This window comes from Mycteria americana, chromosome 12, assembly GCF_035582795.1.
Source record: "Mycteria americana isolate JAX WOST 10 ecotype Jacksonville Zoo and Gardens chromosome 12, USCA_MyAme_1.0, whole genome shotgun sequence".
In the NCBI taxonomy this organism is placed as follows: domain Eukaryota; kingdom Metazoa; phylum Chordata; class Aves; order Ciconiiformes; family Ciconiidae; genus Mycteria; species Mycteria americana.
The window spans coordinates 3,840,534-3,854,462 of NC_134376.1; the positions used below are offsets into that span (position 1 = coordinate 3,840,534).

The 13,929-nt window shown below is 53.0% G+C and overlaps 1 protein-coding gene across 4 annotated transcripts in view; it reads left to right on the plus strand.

Moving 5' to 3' along the window:
* PEMT (phosphatidylethanolamine N-methyltransferase) overlaps positions 1–13,929 on the plus strand; it is a 44,216-nt gene that overhangs the window by 12,037 nt on the left and 18,250 nt on the right. For all 4 annotated transcript variants that reach the window (XR_012777581.1, XM_075514838.1, XM_075514835.1 and 1 more), the window contains exon 3: positions 11,993–12,108. Coding sequence is in view for 3 of the 4 variants with exons in the window: in XM_075514838.1 (XP_075370953.1) it covers positions 11,993–12,108 (116 nt within the window). In the remaining variant the exon portion in view is untranslated. The remainder of the gene's footprint in view (positions 1–11,992; positions 12,109–13,929) is intronic.

The following is a 13,929-nucleotide window of genomic DNA, read 5'->3' on the forward strand; positions in this document are numbered from 1 at the left end:
ATCAAGCATTGGAACAGGCTGCCCAGGGCAGGGGTTGAGTCCCCATCCCTGGAGGTATTTAAAGGACGTTTGGATGAGGTGCTTAGGGACATGGTGTAGTGGTGGTTTTTGGCAGTGTTAGGTTTATGGTTGGACTCGATGATCTTAAAGGTCTTTTCCAACCTATATGATTCTGTGATTCTGTGATTCTGTGATTCTGTGATCTCAGCATCGGGCTTTGAGGCTGTAAAAGGGGGATGGAGCTCCCCTGGAGCGCAGATCACTGGGTCTGGGGATGACTGATTGTTCACTCGGCTTTTGGGTTATGTTTCTTGCATTGAACAAATACCGTGGGGCAGGTGGTTACACCCATCAACACCCACAGGAACCCCAGTGGTAACACCAGCAAGCCCGAGGGGTTTGATGATTGTGTTTAACCCTTCAGATTGTTGTTACTTGTTGTGCTGCGCGGTTTGAACATCCCATCCCCGGGAAGAGGGGAACAGAGCGGGCGCCTGCCCGCGTTACATAAAGATCAAATTGTCCCTCTCTATTGTTGGCCGCTGGGACGACAGCAGCATCGCAAACATGCGTGTCCTCGGTGCCGTGGGAAATGTTCCCAGGGGAGGCTTAACACGGAGCGTGGAACGTGATATGTCGAGCAGCGAGAGGACGGGAGGCCCTCCAGCCAAAATCGGCGCTCTGCCGAGTGCGGCCGGTGCAACCAGTACCTCTTTTCCAACGAACTCTCACTACTCTGTGAAGGGGTATTAGATTTCTCTTGCATTTTGTGCTCTGCGAGACGTATTTTTTTTTTCTCCCCACTTCTCCGTCCCCCCTCCCATCACAGCCCCTGGGGGAGCGATGAGCAAGTACACGCTGTCCAGAGGATGGGTGTGTTGGGAGTCCTTATTAGCAGACTTATTCGAGAGAATTAAACCCTAATTTCACAAAAGGGCAGCGAGAGAGCGGCTGCAGCTCTGGGAGAAGCCGAGCCGGCTTTGTGTGTTGTTTGCAAATAGCACAAGAAGTCCTGGCCCGAGACTGCTGGTCCTGGTCATTGGGGTATTACGACCAAACGAATAATTGTTGTGTTTCTTTACTATTTAAAACAAAAATAACAAAGTATTTTACAAGGAAACCAGTCGTGTCTCCTCTACCGTGCTGTCACTTGTGCCTCCACTTGTTTTTGGTTTTAGGCAGGGCTTTAAAATGTTCCTAATCATCTTCCACTTCACCTTCTGACAACCCCGCTGCAAAATGTGCCTCTGTGACACCCGTCGTTGTTTCTGCCTGAATTAATTGTTGTGTGTAATTGCGACCTGCCGCAGGACGCTGTCTTGCTCTATTAAAAAGAGAGATGCTAATGAAGAACATTGGGTACCGTATTACGGGAGAGCAAGGCTCGACTCGCTGGGACGTGTACTTGGCGTACTGTTATTGCCAGCCCGGGCAGAAATGGTGTTTCTGTCTCTCGTCAGACACTGGCTAATGATTGTAATTTTTACTTGCTGAGAAACTCTGGATATAATGGACTTCATTAACGGATACACAAGATGCTACCAGACCTGCATTAGGGGGAGAGAGGAAGAAAACAACCCCTGCGTGGAGGCAATTTTATTATTTATTCGTAGCAATAGGAGTGATCCAGAATTAGTGTTGGATTCGGCGGTGTGGCTAATGAGCTGGGCTGAGCTGGAATCCAAGCAAACCTATTAATGAGAGCAAACTGCAAAGATGATGCCTGGGTCTGAAAACCCTCACATCAAACACAAGATCCCAGGCAGCGCTGGGATGGCTCGGCTGCTTTTTCTTCCTCCGCGTGGGGCTGTGTGGTTGCGTGTTGACGTGTTTGCGTCTCGAGAGGCTTCTGCTTGTTGATCACCCCCAGCCTTTCTCCATCCCCTTCTTTCCTGCCAGCTCCTTCTTACTCTTGTATGTTGAGTAAGCCGAAGCTTCTGATTTAATCTTTAAGACGCAGAGCCAAAGTATTTCCACTCCCATGGGCCAAATCTGCTTGAAGAATTGCCCAACTTGAAATACTGCGGCATCCAGCCCCAGTTTTTGGTTGCCGGCAGTGGCCCATCTGCAGGTCCAGTTGGCTGGGGACACGGAGAAAGAGCTGGGTGCTCACACAGCCCCGGTACCTGAACACATATCAGAGCTGCAACTAAATACAGGTCATACGGGAGAGCAAAAAGCCACTTGAATTAGCTGACATCTCCAGTATAGGTTTATACGGTCTCTTTGCAATGAATCAGAGGCTGCAAGAAATGTCAGAGTCGTTAGGTGACCTCAATCTCCTTTTACCTGGAGCCAGTGAAGACTTGTCTCGGTTCAGTAAGAGGATATTTCTTACATGGGATGCACTTGCTGAAGACTCTCCATTTTTATTCCAGCTAGAATAACTGCTTTTTAATCAGGCTGACCTTATTTGCAACGGTGATGGCGATTTGAACTAGAGGGTTGCAGCGATGGTTGGAAAGCTTTGAAGAGCAGGATAGATGCTTTGTGACGAAGATAAAAAGCTTTGTCCCCACATTTAAAACCAAACCCCAGGTGTTGAAGTCTGCAGTGAATTCAGAGGGGCTTGACCTTAGAACTGTGGATCCGCTGGTTTCCAGGGCCTGATTTGGAAATAACGCAACGGAGCGGAGGCGCGAAAATAGAAGGGAAGTCTTAAAAAAAAGAGAGGCGTTCGTCTTGTAACGTGGCATTTGTACTGAGCGCTTGCTGACAGTGTGGTGCAGCAAAGAGCTTGTCTTTCTAAATCAATGCCAGTTCAAACATCGTCAGTGCTATTGTTGGATCGCTTTGTTTGAAAATGGGTCTTTTGGGTAGACAGCCTGTTTCGGTAAAGCGGCTGTGTGTATAACACTTCAGGCACTTTCCCCAGCTTTGCTTTTTTTAGTGTTGCATGAGTATGAGCAACAGGAAAAAAAAAATAAGCAAGTACAGGATGTGAGATGGGCAGAAAATTCTCAATCGCTCGAGAGACCGACACACACCTTTGCTTCTGCTTGGTTTGGGAAGGTGCCTGCTATGGACTGCCTGAGCAAAATCAGACCTGTTTCGCTCAGAGAAAATGCTCTGAGCTTCAGAAAAATGTATGAAAATATGACGTTTGTGGTTTTCTGGATGGGAACTGTGTGCAATGGGAAGCTGAGTGTGGGCCAAGTCATCTGGGCATGGAAGATGAAAAAAATCCGGCAAAACGCGGGGCAAAATGCTTCACCATCCTGCGCACGAGATGCTCATCTGGCAGCACTTGCCTTCCCTCTGGGCTCCAGCAGAGCCCAAAATCCTTGTGTAGGGGCAGCCTCTGCCTTACCCTAATCTCGGGAGATTATTTTATTTGGTTGTCTTGCTTTAGGGAAGCTGGGTGGATCCTGGGGGCTCCCCATTCCCCCAGGCAGCCCATGTCCCTCCCAGCGCTTGGCCATCCCTACCACATCCCAGACTGGGACTGGAAAGGTCCTTCCCCATCCCGTGCTGCGCTCTGGAGAAATCATTATTTCGCAAATACTTTTTCCATGGGTTTTGTTGGCCGGGAGCGTCTGTTTGGGCCGTGCAGGCTGATTCCCTGCAGCTGGAGCGCGTCACCCTTCCCTTGCTCAGTCTTGGGGAGCTGATGGTAAGGGCTCCCAATGCCCGCTCTCAAAATTAATTAACACAGCTCGTTCTGGGTTACTCGAAATCACCTGCCTTCAGCTTCCAGCTCTTCGGACATAAATCATGAGCTCCTTGCCTTGAGGAGAAACTGTTCAGATTTTGTGTTGGAAATTGCTAGCAAATACAGCCCATATTCCGTGTCATTTTTGTTTTTATTGAAGAGGAGAGGATGTGGCTCATGGAACATCGACAGACCCGGGCTGCCTTGGCGTACGTTAAGCAGGGGCTTGTTTTTATTGCAACCAGCTAATGAGATGGTACTTTGACAAATCACATAAACACTATTAGAGAAATGAAATTTATTATCTAACTGTTTATCATGAGTGGATTCAAGGTAAAGACTCGTGTGGAGGTAATCTCAAGGGATGGCTTTGAGGTAGAGCGTACCTAGTCCTTACAAAACCCTTATCTGTTTACCTGTCGGCTTGTTTTGTTTCCCCAGTTCAAGGCTGTTAGCTGAGGTGACCTGTGCCATTTCAGTCCAATTACATTCACTGGGGATGGATGCAGGGGGTTTATTTTTTAGGCTAAATTCATACATTGTGGAGGCAGGCTGTGGGTTTCTTTAACGGTCATCTTTCCACTTTACTCTTCTCCCTGTGTCGAAGTGCTCAGACGGGACCACGTTGAACCCCTTGGTGGTGGCACGCCGGCTTCGTCGGGGAAAAGTCACTAGAAGAGGCACTCCAGCTTGCGTTTCGTCCTCTTAACCCCCTCGTTTGGGCAATGGGCATTGCGGGCAGCGAGGGTTTGTCACGCCGGCTCGTCTCAGCACTGTAGCTCCACAACCAGCCCCTTGGTTTTGGAGAGGAGCCTGCCCTGCTTTCCGCTTGTAGATAGTTCTCTTCTTCAGCCTCTTGGATGTTCTCATTTCTTTGTAGCCTTTTGTGCTTTCCAAGCCTCCGGTTCCACTGCGAAAGCCTGCAAACGTGTGGTTTTTCCCTCCGTGAAATTCTCTGTCACCTGGGTGTACAGCCCCGTCGTTCCAACTGGCTGTTCCATGCTGCAGAATCACTGCGCAGCCAGTCTACGTACTGAAACCCCGTCTCTCTGAAACCCCACTGCTGTTTCTTTTGGCTGGAATAAACAACCACCCCCCCATCCAGAGCCCGTGAAAGGCAATGGAAAAGTCTTCCTTGAGTCAAATCGACGTCTTCCTTTCCAAACTGAAAGCCCTTGGCAGACACGGATAAGCTAAGCTATCCTGCTCAGCTGCGGCTTGCTGACAGCTGTTATTGCCATCATACCAGTGGGAAAATGGGAAAAACTAACTGGTGTAGCCTCCTGGGGAGACCTTTTGTGGCTGAGCCGCCCGTCCCCATCTCCTGGGACACGTGCCAGGTCTCTGATCATCAGGTCGGGGTGCCCGGAGCCTCCAGGCTCCGACAGGGAGTCCCTGCCCTGCTCCAGCTCCACGTGCATGGGCTGTCACCCATTGCCACCAGCGCCCATTGCTCATCAGCGCCCATTGCTCATCAGCAGTCCCTCTCTGGGTGCATCTTTTCTTGGCGCGTTATCATAAAAAAGACCTTTACAAGCTGCATGGGCAAAGTCTCTGGCCTGTGTTGTCTTACAGCTCACATGAAACTGTTAAGACGGTGCCTGTCTCTTCTAATATCGCTTCAGTGTTTTAATTGCATGAACTGGAAGCTGCTGCTCCAGTACTTAGTAGGGGAACTTCACAGGGCTTTAATAATTTGCTAAAAAGCTTTCAGGCTCCATTACCGTCTCATGGCTCTCTGTAATTGAGTGCCTGCAAGTTGAGAAGCCTTCAGAGAAATAACTCGGTCTCTAGATCTGGTAGTCCAGAGCCACCGCAGCTTTTCCCAGTGCAGGCAGGAAGCAGTTAAACAAAGTGGAGCCTGTCGGGGTGCTGGCAGGATCTGGCAGCCTGTGACCGGCTCCCCCGGGGTCCTGTGCTGGCAGGAGGGACAGAAAGTGGTTTCACGGTCGCCCCTGAGCACCGGCTTCTCCTCCTGCCCCTGGAAAGTGTCCGGCCGGGGCCAGCTCAGCCTGCTTTCCCCAGGCAGCTCTGCAACGCCAGCTCTTTCCATGGTTTAGTTCTTGCCCTGCAGCACCCGCTCCCAGCCAGCCCCGGACCTGCTGCCCACCTGGGCTGCACCCTGCAGATGGGTCCTGCGCCACGGGCTGCGCCGGGAAGGACAGGGGCGAGCAGCAAGGGACCCCGAGCAGCGCTGCGGCAGGACGGAGGGGCTGCAGCAGGCAGGGCTGGGTGGGGTGAGGGCTTGGGGAAGGCTGGTGATGGCTCGGATGGGCAGAGGTGGGGGTGATGCTCCCGCCCTGCCAAAGGGACAGCGAGCGGTGGCACGCGGGGTTAAGGCTGCTGGATGATCGGCTGGCGCCGGTGGTGGAGCGCAGCTGAGAACTGGTGGCTCATAGCATATAAGAGGTGGTGGATGGGGATGCACGAGGGACTGGCCCGCTAAAGGCTGGAAGAGGGAAGACGTGTTGTCTGCCTCGTGTTGGGCGGCACAGCGGACGCGCGTGTACCGACGGGCGATGGGCACCGTGGCGGGTGCAAGGGAGTCACCCAGCCCAATGCATCGCTGCCCGTCTGCCGAGCCCCGGCCATGGGCTAAACCTTGTGGGTTTGGGGCACCTTCCCCGGGCCACGTGCCTGCCCGGGGCCGGCCCAGTGCTCACCGGCGGCACGGGGAAGGCAGTTCTGCTGACGGGCACTTCGTATCGCCGTCGCTGCTGCACGGGGAACGTGACTGCGTGGAGGTGACGGCTAATTGCTGCAGCGAGTCAAGGACTGTTTAAGCAGCTAATTAATTCCTCCTAATCAGCCCTTGATCTGTTGAAAACTGCATGGCATTATCTCCTCTGCTGCAACACCTTGATAATTCCTGTCTGAATGGCCTTCACGGAGAACATATTTAAATAAACTCAATAGAGATTTCAGACAGATAGCGACTATAATTACCAGCTTGTACAAATTAAACCATGGTTTGTTCTGTTCTTTTTCTCCTGCCTTCGCTGCCCAGAGCTCCTGCTAATCATGTTCTTGCTGCCAGTGGCACGCCAGTCCCCAGGGTGTTTTCTGCACATGCCTTCGGAATGCCTGTGCCGGTGCCCGGTGCCGGGGCAGGCGCTTGGCGGGCCAGTGTTTGGGATGAGGCTGCACATGGGCACATGCCAGCCTCGGCCGGTGCTGTTCCTGTGCCAGGGGCTCAGTGCCGTGCCAGCGGGCTGCAGGAACTGCCCCCGCACGCCCCTCGGGGCTGCCGTTCACGATCCTCCCCAGGACCAGCCCTGCAGTTTCCCCTCCCGTCTCTCCTGCAGTCTCCTAGAAAAGCGGAGTTTTTCTCACCTAGAAGCAGCACCAGCGCTCGCACATTTGCCTTGAGCAGCCACAGGAGCCCAGGCTGGAGCTTTCAGCCTGGCCGCGGCGTTCAACCGGCACCGTCAGCGCTGCCAAACCGGCGCACACTAAGCGCTGCCAACCGCAGAGGGGCTCGAGCGTGGTTCGTTAGGAGGGATAAGGTCAGGCCACACTCATTTCCTCCGCGGTCACTCGGGACAGCCAGAAATGCTGGCTCCTCCGGCATTCGGCAAAGGTCAGCCAGCCCCAGCACTCGCAGGCGGGCGGTGGATGTGCATTTACATTGCAGGCTGTTCTGCTGTTGCTGCTCTGCGTTGGCTCTGCTTCCCTGCTCGCTCCTGGGAGCACCACAGTCAGACTTCGGGTGCTCAGCTGTATCTTTTTCCTCCCTGTCTTTTCGATAAGCATAGTAGCTGCAAGCAGGGTTGTTTTCCAGCATCTAAGCAGTGACAGAGAACAGAGAATGTCGTTACGCTTTAACGAGGGATTCCAGGGAATCGGAAAGGAAAAATGGATTTTTCATACAGGAGAACAGATCGGTGCCTCTGGTCCCCGTAGGTGAAATAAGGGTAACATCAGGTTTCCTGCCCTTTCATCGGGTTATGAGCTAGCCAGGGCGCATCTCCTGCGATGGGAGATGCTCACATGGAGCCACCGAAGTCCAGAGTCAGGGTTTCTCCTGCCCCAGCACCCGCAGGAGGACGCATCCCCACGGCTGGCCTGGGAGAGGTCAGACTGAAGGAGAAAATTTAAAAATTTGCCCAGGTGGGTTTTATCTTAAGGATGTTTTTGTTTGGGCTGAATTGTCCATGCATGCAGGGCTCACCCTATGCACAGGCATCCTCTTGGGACCAGGGTGCGGACGTGCCCCGAGGAGCTGATCGTTCTTCCTCTGGGCTTTGCATGGAATCTGAGTTTTAGGTCTCTCGGTGGGTTGCTTCTGAGAGCCCGCGTGATGGCAAAATCCTTCATGCTGGCAAATACTGCGAGACAGGTACGGTGAAGGCGGCGTATCCTATTCACTGTCATCTTTTCTCCAGCCTGGTCTTGGGCACTGAACATTTTTATGCCAGCGGTTTGGCCGGGGCAAGAGCATCCCCAGAAGCGGGCAGAGCATCTATCTCCCCGGGTGGGCGATGGGTCTGGGATTTCCCGAGACGTGGGCACAGCCCTGCCACCCTGCTCCCCGGAGAGCTGGGAAGCAGCCGCTCACCTCAACCCTCCGGTGCCTCAGTTTCCCTTGCGTTGTAGGGAGCTGCTAATCCATCCCAGCCTCCCAGGCGTGCCGCAAGGCTAAATGCGCTACCGCCCACTCGGTCTTCTTCGGATACTATGGTGATGGGGCGATGTGAGGACATAGACTGGCTGATTAGCATCGAGATGCAAAACGTCCCTTAGACCCGAGCCTTTGCGCTTTCTGGTTTCGTTCCCCATCTCTGGGGCGAGCCAGATATAGAAATGGAGTCAGGCGAAAGAGAACAAAATCTCTATTTCAGAGCTGGGCTTGAGCAAATTAAAATGTAGCGTGTTCAAAAGCCGGCTTCCCTGGATGGCAGACAAAAATAATCAATTTCCTTGAAACAAATACTAAATATTAATGAGAGGCGATGGCCTGCCATGCACACAGAGCCGTAAAGAGCGTTTCCCGTTGATCAGCTGCAGAGGCAGGTTGGCGAGATGAAATTGCTTTTCGAATGGATATTTGCGGCCCCTCTCGATGTGGCTCAGGAAGGTTTGCCTGCCCGAAAAAAGAAAAGAAAACTCAGAGCATTTCCATTTTGCATCAGGGCAGCCACTGGGGATGCGTGCTGGTGCTTTCATTTTTGTTTACGCATTTGCCCGAGCAGCTGGGGAGATGGCTTGGATCGGTTACGTAGAAATCAGCCCCAAATTTACGTAGGGAAGGTGGCAATTCCCTGGGAACATCAGCCGGCTGCGCCTGCCCCCGACGAGCGCCGAAACGGCCTGCCAAAGGCAGAACATGAGACCCAAGAGCGCTCCCCAGCTTTGCAGCCGCGTCCGCTCGTTGATTTATTTCAATAACGAGCATTGGGGGAAACATTAAAAAAATTACTTACAGCCCTCACCAAGTATCCTAAAGTAAAAGCAGAAGGCTGAGAGCTTTGGAAAAGGAGCCTTGAATTTTTCTATTGCTTTGACCCTTGGGTAAGTCAGGAAATTTTGTATTAACTCCCTTTCCAAACTTGGAGGTTGGAAGAAAAATAGAAATGCTCCTTTCCCTCCCTCACCAGGACACACAGCCGTGGCGTGGGGCTTTTCCCCCCCGACGCTGTGCTCGCCCACGGGCAGCACGGTGTCGGCCTCGGCTGGGAGAGCAAATGGCACACCGGGAATGGCCACAGCCCTCCCCGGGAGGCCACCGGTCTCAGCCCTGCCACGTCCCACCCGTGGCCGTGGAGGATGCTGAAAGCACTTTGCATCCGTCATGCAGTAAATAATAACACGTTGGCTCATGATTTTATAAAACCGTCGAGCCAGCTGCATAGCCGTGGGTCGAACGAGAGCTAATATTAGCTAGAAATTACTAAAGTTAGAAAATTAGAACCGAGCCAGAACTAATTAGCTGTTCAAGGAATAGAACCAGAACCGGAACAAATTAATTGTTGCTGAAATATCGCCGCGGGGCCTGGCAGGCGCCGCCGCTTCCAGCCCCACGCAGGCTCCCGCTCCGTTTTGCTCGCGATGACTCCCGTGCGGGCTCGAAAAGGAGCCCAGGGTCCCATCTGAAGGCTGTGACAGCTAAATAAAAGTTGGCGTCTCGGTCCCAGCCAGGGAGTCAGCAGCGACGTGATGCAGCGTGAGCTGGGCTGTGCTGGGAGCGATCCCAACGCAGCCGAGCCAGCTCCGAAGGGCTCGGAAACGCGTCCCCTCGCCCCACTGCGCTCCGTCGCTGCCCGGACGTGCCTTTCTAAAGGCGAGGGTAATTACGAGGCCGCTTCGACGGCTCCCAGCAGCACGCAGGCTCTCCCCTCTGATCCCGGTGGCACTGCCTTCTCTTTCAGCTTCAGCTCTGCCACCGTCTGAGATGCTTTGCGAAGCTTTCTAAGCGAGCCAGGAGCTGCCATCCGTGCAAATGCCGCCAAAATAGTTGGTACAGATAACTGGCACGTGGCTGCATTTTTCCATCTGTGACTCAGTCACCGGTCTGGTCACTTCTTTTTACTTCCCAAAGGTGGTAACTCACCCTATATTTCTTTCTCTTGCAGCACTCAAACAGCAGCTCCCATTTTAGCAGCAGCATGACGCACAGTGTTTTAAATTCAATTTAGAATACAAACTATTTATACCAGCCAGAAAAAGGCAGTGAAGCAGCTCTTTCTGTCATGAGTGGATTTGTAATTTCAGAGCAATCATTGCATAACTAATTGAATCAGCTCTCAGCATGTGAAATCAGTGCTCTGCTTATCGGAGGTTTTCATCGTTCTCCCCTCCTGAAGCCAGCAGTCCCCCTCCACCAGCAGCACTTTGTGCTTCTGCATCAGCCTGGGAAGAAAGCGGGACCTGCAAAGCCGCCTTTCTCTGCTCAAATAGAGCCAAGAAATGACCAAATGCATTCAGAGTAGATGAATAGCTGGGTTGCAGGTGCCTCCCAAAAGCCGCCCAGGCTCCGTGCGAGGGACTGAAGTGCATTTGAAGCTAGTGAAGTGCCAGCTGTGTCTGAGAAGTAAATTGGTGCCGAGATGTTCTGCTGACTCCCACCTCCCGCTTCATTGCCCAGGTGTGCTTTGCTTGGCTTGAATTTAGGGTCTGATCCAAACCCCAAGCTTGGCACCAGAAAACGGAGCCTAAAAGAGGCGATAAATACAGCGACAGCTTTCTGAGGGATCCAGGAAAGGTAGAAAACAGAGTAGCTGTAAGGATTTTCATAAGCTTGGGAGTGAGAGTCCTGGATTTGGTGATTTGGGTGGATCCAGTTTTGCAGATTTTGGGAGCAGCTCCAGCCACCTGCGTGCAGCAGCCTCCCGGGGGGAGAGGGGCACCTCCTCCGCTGCCAGGCACTTTGGGCAGAGGCCCGTCAGCTTCTGCTGCTCTGCAGAACACGGAGCTTAACGTTGCGGCCAGAGGAAAGTGTGCTGTAAAGGATGCTAATGCCTCCCCGGAGATGCTGCCTGCCTGCGTGCGTGTGTGTGAGTCCTGGGCTGTCACTGCCACGCTGCGTGGATTGGGTTCAGAGAGCCGTGCAGGGATGGGTGAGGAGCGCGGGTGAGCCCTTCACGGCTGCGGTCGCTGGGTGCTAAGGCAGGCCAGCTGGTTCAGCCTATACACGTGGAAGCGGTTCTCTGGGCCCAGCTGACAGGTCTTACCTGGGGGGAGCTTGGGGGAGTGCTTGCAAACTTTTCTGGAAGTGAGCAGCGAGGGGTTGTTCCTGCCAGGTATGGTCCCTATAGCCATACAGCCTATGGTCCCATCTATGGTCCCATATAGCCTATGGTCCCCTCTGCCATCTCCTACATCCCTGCAGCTGGATGTAGGAGATGGTAGAGCTGAGAAAATGAGAGCTGGGTGTCCCTGTGATCCATCCCCTATTCAGGGATCTCTTTTCCTTCCAGGAGAGCAATAATAGACTCCATGGCAGGGGCCTGTTGGCTTTGGTGGCCTGGGCGCAGCCTTAGCAATGCTCTCAGCCGTGTTGGACGTATGTTGTCCAAGCCACATATTCCCCAAAATTGATGTGTAGGGGTTTTTTTTTCCATTTTTTCCCACTGAGCCAGTGCCTCAGTGCTGCTGGCTGGCCTGGTGAACGGGGCAATGCAAGTGCTAGCAGGGGCTGGCACGGGTAGGAGAAGGAGCTTTCATCCCCAGGTTTGGTTTAAGCCATCTCCCATCAGTGGTCTCCGCTTGCTTCTTGCCCAAAGCCATGCAGACGGTGCATATCCCCGGGGATACGCAGACGTGGGGCCGAGGCCGCGGGGCTCGCTCCTGGGGCATCCTGGCACCCCCAACTACCCGCTGTGTTTTCTGTTGTCTCTTCAGGTAGCCAGATGGGAGCACAAAACACGAGCGCTCAGCCGAGTCTTCGGCTCTCCACACGCTGCCTGCTACTGCCTGGGTGCTGTTATCCTGATGCTTAACTGTGTGCGGAGCCATTGGTAAGGAGCTAACCCTACTGCTACGTATCGATGCAGAGAAATGCCCCTACAGGGTGGGGGGATGAGGGCTATTTACTCTGCAGTGCTGGATCCGGTCTCAGCATATTGCTTTTACATCACTGGATACCTTCAGCCAGCAGCAGATTTATTCCAGGATTTGTAATAAAGACGAGGGATGCAGCGGCGTGGCCAAAACCATCAGTGACAGCAGCCGTTGAGCGTCGCAGGTTTCCTCGCTCCGCTCTCTGGAGACGGTTTCCCCTGCCCTGTGAGCAGCCCAGGTGACAGGAGGGCTGTTTGCACAGGATGGATCATATGTAACAGCAGAATTTTTTCATTTTCTTGTAAAAATCATAAACAATATCAAACCTGTTTTTAAGAAGCCGCAGTTTGCTGTGTAGAAGAGCGGGATTATCTGTGCACTTAGCAAGCAGTCTCTTTAAACTCTTATCTGCGATCTTTTTAAATACCACCTGTGCTAGCTAATAGTATTGTGTGACTGATGCACCGTACACCACGGGAATATGTCCTTTGACGTTCTGAGTGCAGCAGAGAGGTTTACTGCAGAAGATTTCCTCAATGCCAGCACTTTATCTGCGATCTGGTAGGCTCTATCTTCAACGCTGTTAGGAGAGACAGGCTCTCTTACTAAATTCCCAGATTCAATTATGCCAGGGTCAGAGCTAATGGATTGTTTAGTACTTTGGGTAATTTTGCAGGCACAGAGATATCAGGTTGGAATTTGCACATGTATTTAGGAGCTTGGCCTTCCTGGAAGTGACACCAAGACCTGCCCTTGCCCTTCTGCATGTCCCAGCTGCTGCTTATTGCAGAAACTGTAAGAAAGCTTGCAATGAACGGGGCCATAATTGAATGCGGGCAATGCAGAGGGCATGTGTGTGTTCTGCTGATGTCTTAGCGACACAGCAGGCTTGGATTTCGCTGGAGAATGTCTCGGCAGTCTCTTGCACAGATGACATAGTCACTTGTTGTCTGGGAAGCAATGCACAGCCTTGTGCCTGGCTTTAATTAAAAACACAGCTGATGGAGGGACAGTCTCCATTCCCAGTGGTCCTGCTGGCTCCTGGGTCAGCGAGGCTCACTGGGTCACAGCAAGGCACTGATGGGGAACTACTGGGAGAGCCAAAGAGACCTCATCTGTCCCAGCAGTACATCACGCTTTCCCCCTGCAGACCCCTCAGTGCCCTAGTAGGGCTGGCATCGCTGGCTCTGCTCTATGTGATGAGTTTGTGAGTGCTGCGGGGCTCGTTGGGGGCGGCTCTGCCTGCGCAGCCCACGAGTCAGGTCCTGAAGGAGACAGCAAGGTCAACCCAGGGGGCTGGAAAAGCCCCACTTGGACCTTGGTTTTGGAGGAGGGTCCCTAGAAGATGGGGCAGCTCGCTCCCAGCAGAACACGGATGAAACACTAGCCAACTGCGATTGCCAGCCCACCCTGATGGGCCAAGGCCATTTCAGGTGATTGCAATGTGAAGTTTATTTCGCCCAGGTGTTCCAGCATGATTGGGATATTCCCTTGCCTGTCCTTGGCACTGAAGTTGGCCCGAGTGACAGCTAGCAGGCTTTGGAGGCTGTTCAAGCAAGGCAAGCCCTTAACCGTGGGAGTGATGGGATGGTTTCAGGGTGGTCATCAGAGCAGCAACTGCTGGAGATGCCCTGAAACACATCTGGGAGACTCGCTGCCTCCGTTCCCAGCTCAGCGAGCCCTCCAGGGCTGCCTGGGGCTTATTGCTCAAGCCTGGAGAGGTTGTGCTATTTGGGAAGGCTTCATCCTGTCCATTGCCCTTGCATGAAGATATCAGC